The following is a 19,049-nucleotide window of genomic DNA, read 5'->3' as shown; positions in this document are numbered from 1 at the left end:
GTGGTTTATGAGTTTTTCAATTCTTTGTGAGAGGAGATATGACTGTGCATGCTTATACGACTGTGTATGAAAACTTCTCCCTAACAAAATAGAGCTTTGAAAATTCCGAGACTATTGTAAAGTGCAAGTGGATTATAAAAACAACAAAAGAAATGCTACTACATGATTGTATTAGAGTTTTGAAATTTTATATCTAATCGAATCATTTTCCTACCTATCCAATAATTGGAATTGCCACATCATTATTTAATATAATGAAAGAAATATTTAAATACATTAATCTGGTCAATAAACAAGAGGAATTTTTACCTCATTTTTATTTGGAAAAAGAAAACATGTGCCGATTTTGTGCAAATTTCAATATACCCCTTTTCACATAATAGTTATTAGGGCTCACACTGACACACTTTCTTACCTATTCTGACCTTGTGGATCCAATATGAACCTCATATAGATGATACTATTATCCAAATCCTCATTGATATAACATGTAGATTCCTTCTTTCATTGCCCTTGTAGGAAATCCTCTACCCTTTATTTTATCCCCTATTTAAGGAGTCCTTGAAGCTTAGGATCCTATGTGAGCCCCAAGTTCGTCTTTAGGAATTCCATGGCAATAAGAAAACCCCTAGCCTCAAAGAAGTTGTAAAGCTACAACAATTTGGATTTGGGTTCTCTTAACCTCTTACAAATGGCATTACATATTGACCATGTCATGTAAGTTTGTAAAATATGGCTGAAAAGAAATAAAAATTATGGGAGCAAGTTTTATGGATAGGCATATCTAGGGCTGCAATAGGGTCGGGCTTTATAGAATTCTAACCCAACCCAAAGTCCCCTTAGTTGGGCCCAGGCCCGACCCGACCCTGACTCAGGGCCAGAAAAATCCAACCCTGACCCGCCCTCAAGGTCGGGCCGGGCTGACCCTGATTGGCCCAAATCATGGGGAAGGAGAAAGAAATGCATGGGCTAGAATGGGCCGGAGAGAAAATTATCAAATTTACATAAAATAACACTATAATAAAAAGTATTATATCACTTATTGTCGTCATATATAATATATTATATAAAAAAATATAGGTCACATTTAAAGTTTATAATATATATATTATATCAATATATATTTTATAGTATAACTTAAATCAGGGTTGGGCCGGGCCAGGCCAAGCTTAGCCTGAAGCCTCAACCCTAACCCGACCCGACTCTAACTCAGGGTAAAAAATTTCCAGCCCTAACCCGCCCTCAGGGCCAAATATCTCAACCCAGACCCTGTTCAAGCTCAGGGCGGGTCAGGGCAGGTTTGGCCCAACAGGGCCAAACTTGCACCCCTAGGCATATCCAATTATCCATAGTCTATGTTTAATTAGAATAAACCAAATACCAGAATAAAACTTTAGAAAACCTATGAGTATTAAAAGGGTGCGTGATAATTTATAAGCATTTTAACTAGAATATCTCTAAATTTCTAATGGTCACAATAGACATGTTACCGTTCAGAAGCACAATAATTGGATCACCCATGGATATTTTCTGTATAGGACTGAGTTACAAATCCACAAATCGATAACAAGATCGCCCTAAGTTGATTCCGATTCCAATTCCAATTCAGTTAGAATCAATCAAAATCGACCTAAACCCTAAAGATCCAGTATAGACTATGGAGTATGGATCGACTGCTCTGGATCAGTAGTCCAAATCGAGTTAAACCTGATTGCATGCTGATTCAACCGATTCAATGATTCCATCCATTCCCATCCTAGTTGACTGATTCAATCAATCCAAAATTCCGATTCTGAAAACCATTGAGGGTCACCCGCCATGATCTGAAGTTGGCGGTTTCGTTTGGAATTTTGGCGCCACGGAAGGACGGGAGCGTAGTCTTCATTCTCAGTCCTTCATCGGACCCATTTAGCCATGTGGTCCCCACATTCATTAAATGTGGCTTAGGATCTTTCGTAAGAAAATATCGGAAACCGGAGGGAGAGGGGCGCAAGCAAAAGAGTCAGTCAAAGTTTGCATTGCCCGTGGAGCCGCGTTGGTGTGTCAAACAATATTGATGTGACATATAGGTTGTGTATCAAATAATCTCAGCCGTTAGATCTAAACAGTTTACTGATAATGTGTAGAGAAAACGATCGTACGGTTTGTAGTTCACAGTGAAAGTCGAAACCGTTCTGACACGCGCTTTAAGCGAACAGTGACTCTGTGAGTTATTTAATAAGAGAAGCTCCCGCATTTCGCGTCTAGCAAGAGCATGACATATCACAGATATCTGCTTTGTTTGTTTTATTTATTTTTTGTTTTCTATGAATTTCTACAAGGGCGGCTCCTTACACTTTCCTCTGTATGTTCCTCCCTCCATCCTCTTCGTTTCCCCGAGATCGATTTACAGACAAACACACTATTTTGAGTAAAAATTGGATTTTCGGTCTTTTGACTCTGCTTCAGTGCGATCAAGTTGTCTTATTTGTTGTATTCAACTGATGGTCGTCCATGTTTCGTGATTCAGCAGTATATCGATTAAGTTTATTGGCGAAAGTGAAAGGAGGATTTATTTGTTGATTCATTTCTGACGAGGATTTTGCGAGGGAGTTTAGATCCAGCTCGAGAGCTTCGAACCAGTTCGTTCATGGCGGAGAGTAGGCGTTACGGTTTGGGTAATCAGTTAGGTCAGTATCGGAAGCTAATTCTGCAGGTTTTGCCGTTAGTATTTTAAGTTTTTTCATTAGATTTGTTTTTGTTGTTCTTTTAGTTTAACATCCTCAATTGCGGTGGATTGAATGTGGTTAGTTGTTGAGTTAAATTTATTGATTTTGTCCGGCCCTGTATCGTAGAGGATAGAGGAAAAGGGAAATGCACTAGATTATGCTTAGGTAGGGATTTTTTTTTTCATCTGACGAAAAGGTTAGAAACCCGGGTAGCAACAGTAATTGGAAGCAATCCTTACAATTGACGAGACTGGGATGGGAGAAAGCAAATACGTAGCGAGGGAAAGTGAGTATGAAGGGATTCTTGATAGAATGCAACATTCTCTCACACACTAGTAGGAACTGAAATGACTACAACATGGGAATGAGTGGAAGTTCTTGAGTAGTATAACTATAGTGTTGATGGTATGTTGAAGTTGAAAACAATTTGGCAGAGATCTGAGTTAGAATAAGACTGAAAGATGTGCTGCAGGATTTTTTTCTATTGGATGTGAGAATTGATCTCAATGTTCTCGTAGCAGTCATGGGAAAAATGGACTAACATCAAACTTAAAAGTGAGTTTGATTGCTATAGTTTAAATGAGAGTTAAGGTCACTTCTCTATGAAATTATGGGAGAGGGTATTGAAACTCACTTGAGACAAGAAATTACTATTACGGAGAATCAATTTGGTTTAATGCCAGGAAGATACATGACGTAAGCTATTTACCTAATTGGTAGACTTATGGAAAGATTTAGAGATTGCAAGAAGGGTCATCATATGATGGAAAGATTTAGAGATTGCAAGAAGGATCTCCATATGGTCTTTATTGACCTAGAAAAACCTTATGACAGAATCCCTAGAGAGTTAATTTGGCAAGCACTAGAGAAAAATGTTTCAAGTAAATATGTGGACATAATTAAAGATATGTATGATGGTGTGGTGACAAATGTAAAAACTGTGGGGGGGGGGTCAAGGTAGTGAATTCCCAATTACAATTGGGTTACATCAAGGATCACCTTTAAGACCTTATTTGTTTGCACTTATCATGGATGATTTAACCAGAGACATTTAAGATGCGGTTCCTTGGTGTAGGTTTTTTGCTGATGATATCGTTTTGGTGGATGAGAAAAAGCAGGGATTAACGCTAAATTAGAGTAATGGAGATCAACCTTGGAAGCAAAAGGTTTTAAGATAAGTAGAACAAAGACGGAGTATATGGTGTGACTAGGAAGGATAATGAGGTGATGAAAACTGATGAGAGGGAGATTCCACAAAGTGATTATTTTAGGTATCTTGGCTCAATCATAAATAAAGAAGGTGATATAGAGGATGATGTTTCATAGAGAATTAGATGAATGAAGTGGAGAGGTGTGTCCGGATTGTTGTCTGATTGGCGTATTCCTTTAAAACTTAATGGAAAATTTTGTAGAGCAGTCATACTACTGGCTATGATGTATGGTGCGGAATGTTGGGCAGTTAAGAAGCATCATATAGATAAACTCAGTAGAGCATAGATGAGGATGTTGAGATGGATGAGTGGCAAACTAGGAAGGATAAAGTAAGGAATGATCATATTAGAGCTGGTTTGGGAGTAGCTCCGATACATGATAAGCTATAAGAAAGTCGTTTGAGGTGGTATGGCCATGTTCAATGGAGGCCTTTGGATGCTCCAGTACAGATGAGTGATTTGATTCAGATTGAAGGAACTAAAAGAGCCAGGGGCAGACCTAAAATAATCTTAGGAGAAGTGGTGAGAAAAGACATGCATAGCTTAGGCCTTGTATCAAGTATGACCTCAAATAGAGATGATTGGATGGCAAGGATCCATGTAGCCGATTCCATTTAGTTAGGATAAGGCTGAGCTGTTGTATTAAGGTCACTAATCTGTCAGAAAGCAAAAGAACTTATCAATTGTAGTAACCATGACCAACCTTTTAGTGCCTTTGTGCTGGAATTCTCCCTGACATCCTCATGTTGTTCAGGGTGTGAAGGCACTTGGAGTCCATGATGGATTTAATGCTATGAGGAGCTCCAAACCAATTTGCCATACTGCGAGTGTATCTTGAGTAAGAGACGAGCATGCATGCACTAGCAAATATCTAGACAGTTCCTCTTTGATAAAACAATAATTTCACTGGCTATAACAATGATGTTCATACTTGGTTCCAATACATGATAATTGATAGTGGCCATGAGCAATCAATGAATAACAGGTACTGGAGCATTCGACACTTGGTGCAAACCACTGATGGTTTTGAGTCCTTAATTGGAGATAACAACATATTGTTCAACTCATATGAGTGTCATCTTCTCAAACTTATATCTGCATGGCCAGTCTAAGCAACAAACATTTAAGACTCATAGGGAAAAAAGTGTAATAATAAGATAAAGGAAATGATATAGATATATGAAGTCACTCACATTCATACAGATGAAAGCATTTTAGATTAATTATTTCTCATATGTGATGCCTTAAAAACTTCACCCATAACTCAATTGTTTGCCGAGGAATTCACTGACTGCAGTCTCCAGTGGAATGAAATATCCAGCCCACTCTTTACCAAATCATCAGCCGAGAAATTTGTTGACTGATGTAGAATTAGATATTCCCTGAGATCCAAGAACTTTAGAATGCCTATCCGGGAATTGAAGTTAAATCCTCCAAAACCTGCTAGTATTGTGACATTGGCTTTTCCAAGTCAATTTAACTTTACAATCTCGGTTTTGTTCAAAAGGTAATGGAATAACTTTTCGAATGGCACCAAAATCAAGCGACCATATGGCTGTTGACTTCCAAAAAACAAAGGTTCACAAAAACTTATGAGAAGAAGACCAAAGCAGTAATTACTTATGTTTGGAAAACTAAAGAAAGAACTATGGTGAATGGATCAGAACATAGAACTACATCAAATTTGGAACAACATAAAATTGTTCCAAGTAATGATTGAGAAGACCATAAACAGCACTACAGCAACGACTTGGACACAAAACTAGTATAATTGAAACATACTGTCACGACTCAAAATTATGAGGACAAAATCAGTACCTTATTCTCGACTGTAGCTCAGTTTGCACCATAAGAGTCACCTATAGGGGGAATTCCTCCTGACTTTTTTTCCCGACGTACCTCTGCTGCTTACCTCTTCCTAGTCAACCTACGTAATCAGCTTCCTTTGCAAGGCAAACTTCTGAGTACAAGGTACTTCCTTGGGGACCTTGCCGAACAAAACATGCAGGTGTTTGCTTTGGTTCCTTTCATTTGAATTTCTTGTTATGGTGATCTTGTAAAAAGATGTATTTTATCCAAAGGTGTTTTGTTGTGAGGACTCAGAGGTGTAAGATATGAAATATCTAGTCCACCATCTTTTTGTAGAAAGTTTGATGATTCAGTTTTTTTTCTTTCAACTGTCTAGAGCAAAGGAATTTTTTGGGGTCAATCATAAACTGTAACTACTATCTAATGGAGGTATTATACATGATTCTCAAGCACAAGGTACAAGAGAAGGCAGGGAGTCAATGGGGCTATTTCATTTTTATCTGTCTTATATACCTGTTCCTTTGGTTGCTAGCCTCTGGGTTCAATCTTTTTTATTTTTTTTAGGCTGGTCTTGTATCTGGCGTCTTTGTTTTTCTATATTTCTGAAAGAAAAAAGAAAAGAAAAGAAAAGAAAAGCGGGGATTGTTGTGGTGGTGGATTTTGTTATCAGGATTTATTCATGAGGATGTCAAATCTCAATACATTTAATTGGATTTGTAGAAAAACCTGGTGGATTCTGAGGCCAAGTTATTTTCTTGTAGGAGGCTTCTATCTTGAAGAAGCTGACCAGGAAAAGAGAGATGTGGCTATTTGTATTTATAATTTCTTTCTCTTTTGTTTCACTTCCTATCCTTCTATTCTTTTTTTTTTTTTTTCTTTTTTAATTTTAAAATAAAGTGAAGGTGTATGTACACATTAAATATAGTCATACGTAGGAAATAGTTGCAGAGTAATTTAGCTCTAAGTATTGCTGTATTATCCCTTGAAATTTATTTGTTAAGATATACTTATTAACTTTGTTATGATTGTTTGCTGTTGCATTTGCAGATATCGAGCAGATACTATTGGAAGCACAAAACCGATGGTTGCGGCCTGCTGAAATTTGTGAAATTCTTCGAAATTACCGCAATTTTCGTATTGCGCCAGAGCCTCCAAATAAGCCTCCTAGTATGATTCATCATCACAGTTATCATAAGAATACATATATTTGTTTCATGATTTATTATTAGTTTTTATTTCTTGAGGAATGCTTTTTACCAAACAAAGATAAGAGCTCGTGCACTGGGTAGACCCTTTTTTATAGATAAGAGTGCCTCAATGTTCATTGACTTATTTGTATCGAGAACTCAAAGAAAAACCAAGAAGAACAGAAGCAATTCCCCCGAAGTACAAAAAAAAGCCAGCTGGCTCAACCCCATGCAGATAAAGAATATATGATTCAAACCTAGAATTTGTTTCCTTGTGTCTTTATAGGGCCAGGGCTCCTCAGATGGCCCCTTGGTTAATTACTTACTACATGCAAAGCAGCAATTCTGGCAGAAAAAGAGTCTCAGAGTTCATGCACATATTCATTAATAGATGAATGGAAGGACTAAGAAACCTTATACTGAATCATTGTCCTTATTTTTCATTGTTCCCAAAAGTTCGGGTATGCCACATATTTGGCTTTTTCTTTGCAATTATCACCAGTCGATGGAGACCTTTTATTGACAAATTTTTAGTGATCACTTGCTATTTAATCGACGATTTGGTGTAGGGAAGATATTCCTTATTGTTTATGTTGATGATATTGTCATCACTGGGGATGATGTTGAAAGTACTCAAAGTTTGAAGATACACTTGCAACAAAAGTTTCAAACGAAGGATCTTGGAAGATTGAAGTATTTTTTGGATATTGAAGTTGCTCAGTCAAGGAAAGGAATTTCGCTTTCTCAACGAAAATATGTTCTGGATTTGCTTACAGAAACATGGATGTTAGGATCCAAGCCTCTGGATACTCCCATGGATCCCAATGTGAAGCTTACAGTTGAAAGCGGTGATATTCTAGATGACCCTGAGAAGTATCGGAGGTTGATTGGAAAATTGAATTATTTGACCGTGACTCGACCTGATATAGCCTTTCCTGTTAGTGTGGTGAGTCAATTTCTGTCCTCTCCTCGGACATCCCATTGGGATGTTATTGTTCGCATTTTGAGATATCTCAAGAAGGCTCCAGGGCGTGGTTTAGTATATTATGATCATGGACATGGACGTATTGAAGGTTTTTGTGATGCTGATTGGGCTGGGTCTCCTATTGATAGGCGATCGACTACTAGTTACTGTACTTTTGTTGAAGGGAATCTTGTGTCTTGGAAGAGCAAGAAACAAACTGTTGTAGCTAGATCTAGTGTAGAGGCTAAGTATCGAGCCATGACACATGTCACCTTTGAATTGATGTGGGTGAAGTAGTTGCTGATTGAACTTGGGTTTGAAAGTGTGTCCCCTATGCAGTTATGGTGTGATAACCAAGTTGCTATCCATATTGCGTCGAATCCAGTGTTCCATGAGAGAACGAAACATATTGAGGTCGATTGCCACTTTGTTCGAGAAAAGCTACAGCAAGGAGTTATCTATACAAGTCATGTTCGCACAGGAGAACAACTCGCAGATGTTTTTACTAAGTCTCTTGGGAATGGTAGAATCGGTTATATTTGTGACAAGCTGGGCATGATTAACATCTATGCTTCAGCTTGAGGGGGAGTGTTGGAAGTTATCGAAAGGGGTTTACAACGCTGTTAGTATTCACGGGCACTGTTCACATGAACAGTAACTCGTGAATAGTAATTTTATTATTTATGTTGTATTTCCTATTATGCCCTTAATAGGGTTATGTCTTATTATATATTGAATGAAGTGGGAGTCTCAGCACAAGGTTGTGACTCCCAAATTACAGCTCTGTCTCTTCGTCTTTTCCCTTATTATTTACAAAAACAAAAAAGGGAAATTTAGGGTTTGGGTGTATGGAAGATTAGAAGAAGAAAGGTAGGGGTTGGGGATGATTCAAACTTACTATAGTTGCAGAATTTCCTTGGCAGCAGCTTGCTTGATTGTAAAACTTGAACTACAAATTTGAATGAGAGCTTCAAGGAACCACCCGAGCTTCACACCGCAAGGGGTCAATTGGATCAAATACCAATCCCACCAGCCTTGATCAAACACAAGACAACCTTCAATGTAGAAGAAGAGCAGCAAAAAGCTTTTCATTAAGCAAAATTCGTACTTAATACTTGCCCCCCTTACAACCTTATATAAAAGACTCAAAAATAGATCCTACACTAAAAAGGAAAGGCCTAGCCCAATCCTTAACTTATTAGATAACTTAAACTGACTAGGAAACTGAAATAGACTCAAAACAGAGTCCTAGCCTAGCCCCACTAACAATTAAAAGCAAACTACTAAAATCACTTAAATTGAACCATTGGTTGAACCGGTTTAATTTATGAACAAAAACACCAAAATAAAACTACGTATGGAGCTAAAACAACTAATCCCGTATGCAACCCTATTACCCATACTTTAGGTCCATAAGAGTGACCTATACATAGAAAACCCATGGGATCAAAGGCCCAACATGTGTAGAACCCAACCCTAGACTTATTCCTAATAAAGCAAGCCTATTTCGGTGTGAATCTGCATCACATGGGCTTACTGAAATGTCTTGATCTTCAATGTGTAGACATTTCGTTCTGTACATGTTGATCAAGCTTGAGGATCCTCCTCTTTGGTGTAGCTTGTGAACACATCCTCCACTTGCTTAGACATCCTTTTTGCACGCTTTGTAGCTTTAGAGGGTAATTTGATCAACCAACAAGATTTGGATTTTTCACAAACAAACACAAGTTAGAATCACCGAAAACATATTTAAATTTATAATGTCTTGACAGAATCCCTGCCCACTAATATCTCAAGATTTAAGCAGAGAGATATATCTTTAAACTCCACATCATTTATTTGCCAGCAGAAAGTGAGGAGCATTTATTATTTCCTCTGAATTCTTCAAACACTAACAATGGGCTTTCGTTACTTGGTATAAGATTGTTTTCTTGAAGAAACTCTTAAGTCTGTACTGGCTTGTTTGGGCATCAGATTATTATTCATTCTCTGTGACCTTCTGCTGTTCTAAATAGCTTGATTTCTCTTAGCTTGACATGGGATTTCTTGCAGGTGGTTCACTTTTTCTTTTTGATCGGAAGGTGTTGAGATACTTCAGGAAGGATGGTCATAACTGGCGGAAGAAGAAAGATGGAAAGACTGTGAAGGAAGCTCATGAGAGGTTAAAGGTGGGGCAAAAGAGGGAATGATTTTATCTCATGGCATATGTTTGGAAAGGAATTTTTGTAACAATGCTAGAAGGTGTACCCAGTGCATGAGGCTCCCGCCACTGCAGGGTAGGGGAGGGTCATAATGTACGCAGCCTTACCCCTGCTTCGCGGAGAGGCTGTTTCCTGACTCAAACTCATGACCACTGGGTCGCAATCGTGCAACCTTACTGTTGCACCAAAGGCCCATCCTCTGTAACAATGCTAGAAAATACTTGAAACACCCAAATTGGCTGTTGTATAGCAGATCGTTTGCCATTTGAATGGACTTCTGTGTATATGATGCATTCTTCTCAATTAGATAATTTTTGACATTTGCACTGATTATCCTTGAACAACTTTAGGCTGGAAGTGTTGATGTGTTACACTGCTACTATGCCCATGGAGAAGAGAATGAAAATTTTCAAAGACGCAGTTACTGGATGCTCGAAGAGTGAGTATGGAAACATTTCAGTTTATTATAAAAAACATTAATATGTACATATGCTCCTTGGTTCCTTGCTATTATAAAAGTGTGGCATTTATTGCATGTTTTTTTGCTTCTCCATGACAAAAATCAAAAATAGAGAATAGAATATATTCATTAGTAGTCCCTAGAGTTGACAACATTATGAAAAATTGACCGAGTGTAAGTGAACTTTCCCAAAGGCTATTGGATAAATGTATGCTCCATGGATCACAGATGGAGGCTTGTACGTTATGGCGCTTTCTCCCACTCCCAAGAACGAATGGTGGACCCAATGAATAAATTGCGAAGTTGAATTTGAATGTATGTATTGGTCATGTAATTGGGAGTTCTTTGGGACGTACTCATGTTGAGACCAATACAAGACGGAAAAATTAAAAAATGGGAAAGTACTGAAAAAATTCTTCATTTTACATTATTTCATGAACTGTACTAGAACTTTCTTAGATTTTAGTCACTTTTGCAACTTTTAACCTTTTGCTCTCACAATTACTATCATATTACTTTGACTTCAAGTCTCGTGATATTTTTAGTTGTTGAGGCTGACAGATTTGCCGAGCACGAATATCTGGAATGTATTAAACACCAGACTACTTGCAGCTGTTGCTGTTTCTTGACTTCTTTCTGTTATGTGAAGGATTTTTAGTTGTTTCGTATCATTTTAATTTCTTATTTAGTTTTTAATTGCTGCAGGGACTTCATGCATATTGTTCTTGTACACTACCGAGAAGTTAAGGTTAGAGTTTATTAATTCATTTTCCTTTCCTTGCATTTATTTCTTTTTAATTGCTCCTTTTGGCACCCTCAGTCATCTTTTTTTTTTCTTTTACATCCGAATATAATAATTTGTCGGCTGAAGTTGGTTGGAACTTTTTATTAATGGTCTCAACTCAAGTGTTTTTAACTATTTTATAGTCATATTGGTTCCTCCCTCCTTTGAGTCAGAGTTAGTCTACTCTTCTGCTGTCATGAAATTTAAATTGTTTGATTATGGTGGTTATAGGACCAGTCTGCATTCTGATATGTACCAACAATGCCTATGGTGACTAGCTCTGGTATTGGTAGCGGTAGGGTATCCTGGTTCTTAGCTCCTTTGCTGGTTTATCTCATGATATTAGGGTTTATTAAGATGAGCTGTTCACTTAACTCCTGACTCTTTGTAAGCTTCTGCTAAAGAGATAATCACGTGTCACAATCAACCGGTCAGTTTTTGTCAACATTTATATGCCTGGAGAAAAGATTTCTACATGGTGGGACATTAGGCTAGACTGTGCTTTAAAATTTGTCAGACAGTAAATCCACATGGTTCCCTATCTACCTAACGGTTTGAAGCAATCAGTCCTCTACTGATTTGACCTCTGAAAATACATGAAAAAATTCCACTATATGCCGGGCCATATGGTTAAGATAGGCTATGAAATTTGACATGCCGATGATCCAAAGGGTGCTTTATCTATCCAATGCAAAATGTTCTAGATCAACCCTCCACATGGCTTATAAATGGTGGATTGTATAGATAAGCATCTACATGGGGCTGTTTAAATAAAAAATTTCCATAATAATAATGATGATGAATAATTATTCTAGTTATAATTATAATGAGATCTATAGTAGTAAAAGTATTTGTATTAAAGTGTAATCACGGTAGGGGGAGTGTCCCTATCGTGGTTAAGTGGTATATTAGCCATTTGTTAGTATTTGATTTTATGTGTATGTCCTCTTTTGTTATATGCTCAAGTGTAATTAGACTTGGACTCTTAGTAGCTTTCCTACTAAGTCTCTTTTTTAAACACTGAATTATTGTATAAAGACAATGACTTGGATCACAATAGAGTTATTCTGAACTCTATCGTGTTCTCTGGTTCTTCTCTCATTCTCTTCTCTCTTATTTTGTAAGGACTGGAGATCCAAAACTCTGCTGCTACATGGTATCAGAGCTTTATTAATCAGTTATTCACCACTCAAATTCTGGTTTGATAGTCTGATATGTTAAGGTTTTTTTTTTTCCTGGTTGCATTACCTATGCTGCCAACTATATGAGGCCTTAGTTGCTGATTACAAAGATGAACTAAGGTCTCCTTGTCTTTACTATCTATATCTGGCTTTACGTCAAAGGATCCATACAAGAATCAAGGTGTTTTCAGTATCATGATGGCGGTACTCTGTTTTATGGACAGATGGACAGATTTGAGTTTTGATCCTATTCTGCATCGAGGTACATGATCTATTTGATATCTGGGGTTTTATTGGCCCTCATGATAAGGACCTTCGATACCTAATTCATGCTGATCCAAGCATCTGATGGAGTGCTATTAATCTTCTCAAGAAGTCTGGTGATACTCTGTTTTTATCCCTTTCTCTACAAATTCGGATCTAAAGTTCTTACAGATCTAACCTTCAGATCAGGGAATCCTTTTAGGGAATTAAAGGTCAGCCCTAAAGTGACCTTTGATCAGGGTTTGGAACAGTTCAGGTCCTCTGATCTCTTAGTTTCTGAAATCACCCACAATTCTGCTACCATTACATCGTATCCAAATTCCACTATGACTTCATCTTTAGACACCAATCGGGCTTCTACCTTTGGAGGTAATCAATTTGTCGATCTGTTATGCGATAAACTCAAATAATTACTGAAGCAGATTCAATAGATTGAGGCATTTCCCTCTACTTTCACTGCAACCATAGCTCAGTTAGGTATTGGCGCTCTTTTTGCCTCTTCTTCTACACCATGGGTCATTGATTCTAGTGCTACTTCTCGTATGACTAGTAAGTTTCATGTATTTTCTTCATTTTCAAAAGATTAATCACCCTTCTAGAGTCATACTTGTTGATGACTCGTCTACTCAAGTATTTGCTTCTGGTTGTGCTACTTTATCTTCTCTTACTGGTGCTTTCTTAATCAACCGCATGCCCACTAAACTCCTTGGTTCCAAATCTCCTTTGAAAATTCAGTCTCCTCAGGTTTCTGCTTTCTCTCTTCCCCTCAAGGTGTTTGGGTGGGTCTGTTATGTTTATGTTAATAAGTCAGCTTAGACTAAACTTTGCCCCAAGGCTCTGAAATGCCTTTTTTTTTGTTGGGTATCCCCTTTACCAAAGGCTACCTATAAGTGCTACCATCAATAGTTTGAATACTCGTCTCGCTTCGGTGTCTCGACCAGGTTGAGACAATTGAAACTTCAAAATTTCGGCCGCCGAAACATTGTATTTTTTCTATGAGTTTTGCTTGGCCATTTTGGGGTACAAAAGGCCGAAATGAGCGAAATACTGAAACGAAATGACCAAAATTTCTACGAAACGGTGCATTTTATCGATTGATTCGGAATCTCGCTCATTTCAGTCTAAACATTGTTTGTTTTGGTTTTGATGTTTCGTCTCGTGGGGTTCGAAATTACCGAAATATTCAAAATTTCTGCGAAATTTCACCGAGTTTTTGAACTAGGCTACCATCCCTCTTCCCGAATGCGACTTCTCTCCAAAGATGTCACCCTCTTTGAATTTACATCTTTCTTTACTCATCAACATCCTCTTTAGGGGAGAGCATAGTGGGAGTAAAAAGGCTGCTGATGTCACCCCTTTTCTTCCACCCTTGCCTATTCCACCATTTTTACTTGATGTTGGGAAACACAAAGAAGTGGATGTTGTTGATCATTCAAGGGATTCTGGTAATGAGAAGGAGTTACTTGTGTACAAAAGAAAGGAAAGAAGACCTGCCAAGAGTCCTCTTTGGATCTACATCCTGAGATCCACCTTCCTCAATCAGGTAACATTCCTTCCCTTCCTTCTGAGTTAGATCTTCCCATTGCTATTCAAAAGGGAAAGAGAGTTTGCTCTAATCCTATAGCCCAGTTTGTTTCCTATGATGATATCTCTCCTACAAGTGTTGCCTTTTCTGTTGCTCTTTCCTCCACTTCCATTCTCAAGAATGTTATTGAGGCCATGTCTGACCCAAAGTAGAAGGAAGCCATGTCTGAGGAAATGATGGCACTTGAGAAGAGAATATTCCCAAGGGGTTCCAGTTGGATGTAGATGGGTCTACACAATTAAATACCAATCAGATGGCGTTGTTGAGAGATATAAGGCTACGTTGGTGACCAAAGGGTACAATTAGGTGTATGGGATTGATTATTAGGAGACATTTGCTCCTATGGCTAAACACAATTCGATAAGAGTTCTCTTATCATTGTCCGCCATTGTATCATTTGGATGTGAAGAAAGCTTTCCTCCATGGTGACTTAGAAGCGGAACTGTATATGCAAACTCCACCAGGCTTCAAGTTTGCTTCAGCTGAAGGGAAAATGTCTTCTTAAAAAGGCTCTATATGGCCTCAAACAATCTCTGAAGGCTTGATTTGAGAGGTTTAGATAGGCCATTCTGAAGAATGGGTATTCCCAGAGTCAAGTTGACCACACTTTATTTACCTGGCAAGGTAATGGTATCATCATAGTCCTAATTGTTTATGTGGATAACATTGTGGTGACTGGAAATGATAGGGTTGAGATAACTAGACTGAAGTCCTACTTTGCCCAACAGTTTGTGATCAAAGATCTTGGACACTTGAAGTATTTCTTGGGGATTGAAGTGTCAAGATCTAAGAAAGGAATAAATATATGTCAAAGGAAGTTTGTGCTAGATTTGTTGAAAGAAACAGGAATATTGGGTTGCAACCAAGAAACTCTCCTATTGAGTAAAATCACAAGCTAGGAGAAGACTGTGGTCCATCCCATATTGATGCAGGGAAATAACAGAGACTAGTGGGGAAGCTGATTTATCTCTCTTTGACTCGCTCAAATATCACCTATGCAGTTGGGGTGGTGAGTCTATTTATGCAAGCTCCCATGAGTGGGCACTTGGATGTTGTATATCGCATCTTCAGGTACTTGTAGTTCACCTCAGGAAAAGGGCTATTATATGCCAAGCACAACCACTTGAGGATAGAAGGCTACAATGGTGTCGATTGGACTGGTTCCGTTTCTGACAGACGGTCTAAATCAGACTATTGTACATTTGTGGGTGGTAACTTGATCACATGGAGGAGCAAAAAACAGCCTGTTGTGGCCCGATCAAGCGCAGAGACGGAATTCAAGGTTATGGCTCATGGAGTATGTGAACTCCTATGGTTGAGAAGGTTGGTCCAAGATTTGGGGTTTGATACTGAGTCACCTATTAGACATATTGTGATAACAAGGCTGCTATAAGTATAACATGCAATCCTGTGCAACATGACCGAACAAAGCTTATTGAGGTGGACCGACATTTTATTAAAGAGAAGATCGACTCTAGCTACATATGCACCCCTTTTGTGAGGACAGACGATCAGTTGGCTAACATCTTCACCAAAGGGCTCATTGCTCATCAGTTCAGTACTCTTCTATGCAAGCTAGGAATGTATGGCATTTATTCTCTAGCTTGAGGGGGAGTGTTAGAGTTCATGTAATAAGTGTACTTTGGGTACTAGATTATTATGTTGTAATGTGTTTTTTCTTTTTTACCTCTTGCCTCCCTTAACTATCTTATATTAGCATGGGGGTAAGGATGTAATTTCCGTTGGTTGTTAAGTGAATCAATATAGGAGAGAGAAAAATATACTCTCCCACAACATTCGGCCTCAACCTCTCTCTCTCTCTTCTCTTCTTGGTCTCTTCTTCTTCTCCAACCTTCTACTCTCGTCTTCTCTCTGGCTCTCTTGCAACCTTTAGATTTCAACTTGTTGCTCAAGGGGAGAATGCATCGAAGGTTTGCTATCTGCACAAGGCTATTTATGGGTTGGAACAGTCCCTGCGTGCTTGGTTTGACAAATTTTTTAAGCTAATTGGTGTTTATGGGTTCATGTAGTGCTTCTCTGATCATTCTGTATTTGTTCATCAGCGTGAATCCAAGGTGGTCATTCTGGTTGTGTATGCAAATATTATCATCTTTGGTGATGATTTCTTTTGGGATTGAGGACATCAAGGTATATTTGTTTATCGACACTTTCAGATGAAAGATTTGGGAGTGCTTAGATATTTCTTAGGGATTGAAGTTGTTTGTAGTACTAAGGGAGTCAGTTTGTCTCAAAGGAAGTATGTGCTTGATCTTCTGTCCGAGACTGGGATGTTAGGCTCTAAGCCTGTGGATCCGTCTATGGATCCTCATCTGAAGCTTGGAGCATGTGATGATAAATAATTTACAGATAAACATCAGTAGAGGTGACTTGTTGGAAGACTTATTTACCTAATTGTTACTCGCCCTGGTATTTCGTTTGCTAGAGGTGTTATTAGTCAGTTTATGAAAAATTCCTAAGCAAACTCACTGGGATGCCGTTTGTCGCATTTTGAGGTATCTTAAAGGTGCTCCTAGGAAAAGTCTTAGTTATCGACGTCGTGGTCATACTGATATTATGGGTTACTTTGATGCTGATTGGGCTGGTGTTGATGGTGATCGGAGGTCTACTACTGGGTACTATACGTTTGTTGGTAATTATCTTGTTACATAGAAAAGTAAGAAGCAAACTATAGTAGCACGGTCAACCGGGTCAAGTGCTAAGGCTGAGTACAGAGCTATGGCACATATGGCACCTGAGATGATGTGGCTGAAGTCTCTTATTCAAGAGTTGAGATTCTTAGTTATTAAACCTATGACGATGTATTGTGATAATCAAACTGCGATTTATATTGTTAGTAATCCTGTTTTCCATGAAAAGACTAAGCATATTGAGGTTGATTGTCATTTTGTGAGAAAATATTGTTTTGCAAAAACTGATTTCTACCACGTTTGTCAGCTCTGGTGATCAGTTTGGCGATTTGTTCACTAAAGTGCTGTTTAGGCCTGTGTTTCTTGGTGGTTGTTCCAAGCTGTGTATGGGAGATATGTATACTCCAGATTGAGGGGGAGTATTAAATTGTTATCTCGATAGGGGGAGTGTCTCTATTGTGGTTAAGTGGTATATTAGGCATGTGGTAGTATTTGGTTTTATGTGTACGTCCTCTTTAGTTATTAGGCTTAAGTGTAATTAAATAATTAGACTTAGACTCTTAGTAGAGCTACTAAAAGTGTAACACTGAATTATTGTATAAAGACAGTGACTTGGACCACGATAGAGCGATTCTGAACTCTATCGTGTTCTCTGGTTCTTCTCTCATTCTCTTGCTTCTTCACTCTCTTTTTTCTCCATCTTCTTCCTTCTCTCTTCTCTTGCAAGGACTGGTGATCCAAAACTCTGCTGCTACAATTTGTAATCATAATATTGGCCGTAATTGTAATAATAGTTGTGAATAATATGCTAATAAAACTTTAATGTGACTTATCACTCGTAAAACATAATTATTAATGACTCTTAAAGTGTGTATTTACTTGCAATTAAGTTCTTGTTATGTGCACATTGGATGTGCAGTCTCAACCAGCCAATGTGGAAGGATGAGGACACATGCATGGTCTCATTTTCTTGGATCAGATTGCAAATATGTTACAATCAATGAACACTCAGTTTGATACCATGGGCAGAGTACTATGGTTGAGTATTGTGCCCTTTGTATTGGGAATAATCCCATATTGACTAACTCTGGAACTTTGGATGACTTCATATACCCTCGCTGTGCCTCTCTACCTTATATTTTAAGGATTTTGGGTTGGATAATTCAACACTTTGTGCATGGTATGTTGAGATAGGTAGTATAAGATTATCATTTTACTTCAGTCATAGTTTACGGTCAAACGAAATCAGTGATGTAAATTTACAGCCCGAGACTGCAAAACATTACTTATAAACTCAATGATGTACTTTTACCTCTCAAGACATAAATATACCTCGCATGAATTATAGTCTATTTCCATTGACATTATCCTAGGATCCATGTAGCCGACCCCGTTTAGTTGGGGAAGGGCATAAGGCTGAGTTGTTGTTCCATTGACATTTCAAAATTATATAAATTGAACATTTTTTCTTCTCTTTCCTGGGATATTATCTGAAGTAATTTTTAATTACGAAAGGCATCAGGGAACTTATGATCCCTGCTCAATTACTTGACAATTTATATTTAATCAATTTTAGTTTCGTTTTCGTGGTGGTTAATAATGATTGCCATGAGTTCTCCTTGTCTGCCCTACTTGAAAGGCTTAGTGTTTGATTTGATTTCTGGTAGAACCAAACAATGAGAGACAGGTTAGAGCATCCATTTCAGAAGATTAAGAGAAAAACAATGTAAGAGATGAATTTCCATATGAAACATATTTGGATGTGCAATGTTGGCAATGTGAATAGCTATGATTGTGAGATTCCAAACACCAGGTGTTGCCTCAATTTGCATTAAAGATACTCAGGCATCACAGGAGCTGCATCCTTGATTTCCCTGCTTCAACTCCCATAACTGTGAGGAGCGATGATCTCCACCTAAAGTTATGGAGTTTGATTTCTATTGACAAGCAAGACTTGGTTGCTCTAATTGGAACCTAGTCTGCCAGCTCGAGCTTGCCTGGTCACCAGATTCAATGTAAAAATATTAAAATAAACGAATCCCAGCAG

At 38.1% G+C, this 19,049-nt stretch overlaps 1 protein-coding gene across 5 annotated transcripts in view; it reads left to right on the top strand.

The window, feature by feature from the left end:
- The first annotated feature begins 2,267 nt into the window (after window positions 1-2,267).
- The window catches only part of LOC122667309 (calmodulin-binding transcription activator 1-like), a 29,814-nt gene continuing 13,032 nt past the window's right edge, over window positions 2,268-19,049 (top strand). For 3 of the 5 annotated variants that reach the window (XM_043863564.1, XM_043863563.1, XM_043863560.1), the window contains exons 1-5: window positions 2,367-2,669; window positions 6,776-6,895; window positions 9,932-10,047; window positions 10,431-10,519; window positions 11,246-11,288. In XM_043863564.1, the coding sequence (XP_043719499.1) occupies window positions 2,630-2,669; window positions 6,776-6,895; window positions 9,932-10,047; window positions 10,431-10,519; window positions 11,246-11,288 (408 nt within the window). In that variant the 5' untranslated portion in view covers window positions 2,367-2,629. Of the gene's footprint in view, window positions 2,345-2,366; window positions 2,670-6,775; window positions 6,896-9,931; window positions 10,048-10,430; window positions 10,520-11,245; window positions 11,289-19,049 lie in introns of those variants that run through there. The other 2 variants (XM_043863562.1, XM_043863561.1) reach the window with 2 other exon arrangements.

The sequence above is a fragment of the Telopea speciosissima genome, chromosome 7 (genome assembly GCF_018873765.1).
Source record: "Telopea speciosissima isolate NSW1024214 ecotype Mountain lineage chromosome 7, Tspe_v1, whole genome shotgun sequence".
Lineage (NCBI taxonomy): Eukaryota > Viridiplantae > Streptophyta > Magnoliopsida > Proteales > Proteaceae > Telopea > Telopea speciosissima.
The sequence above is the reverse complement of the archived record's forward strand: the minus strand, read 5'-3'. Positions and strand labels throughout refer to the sequence as shown.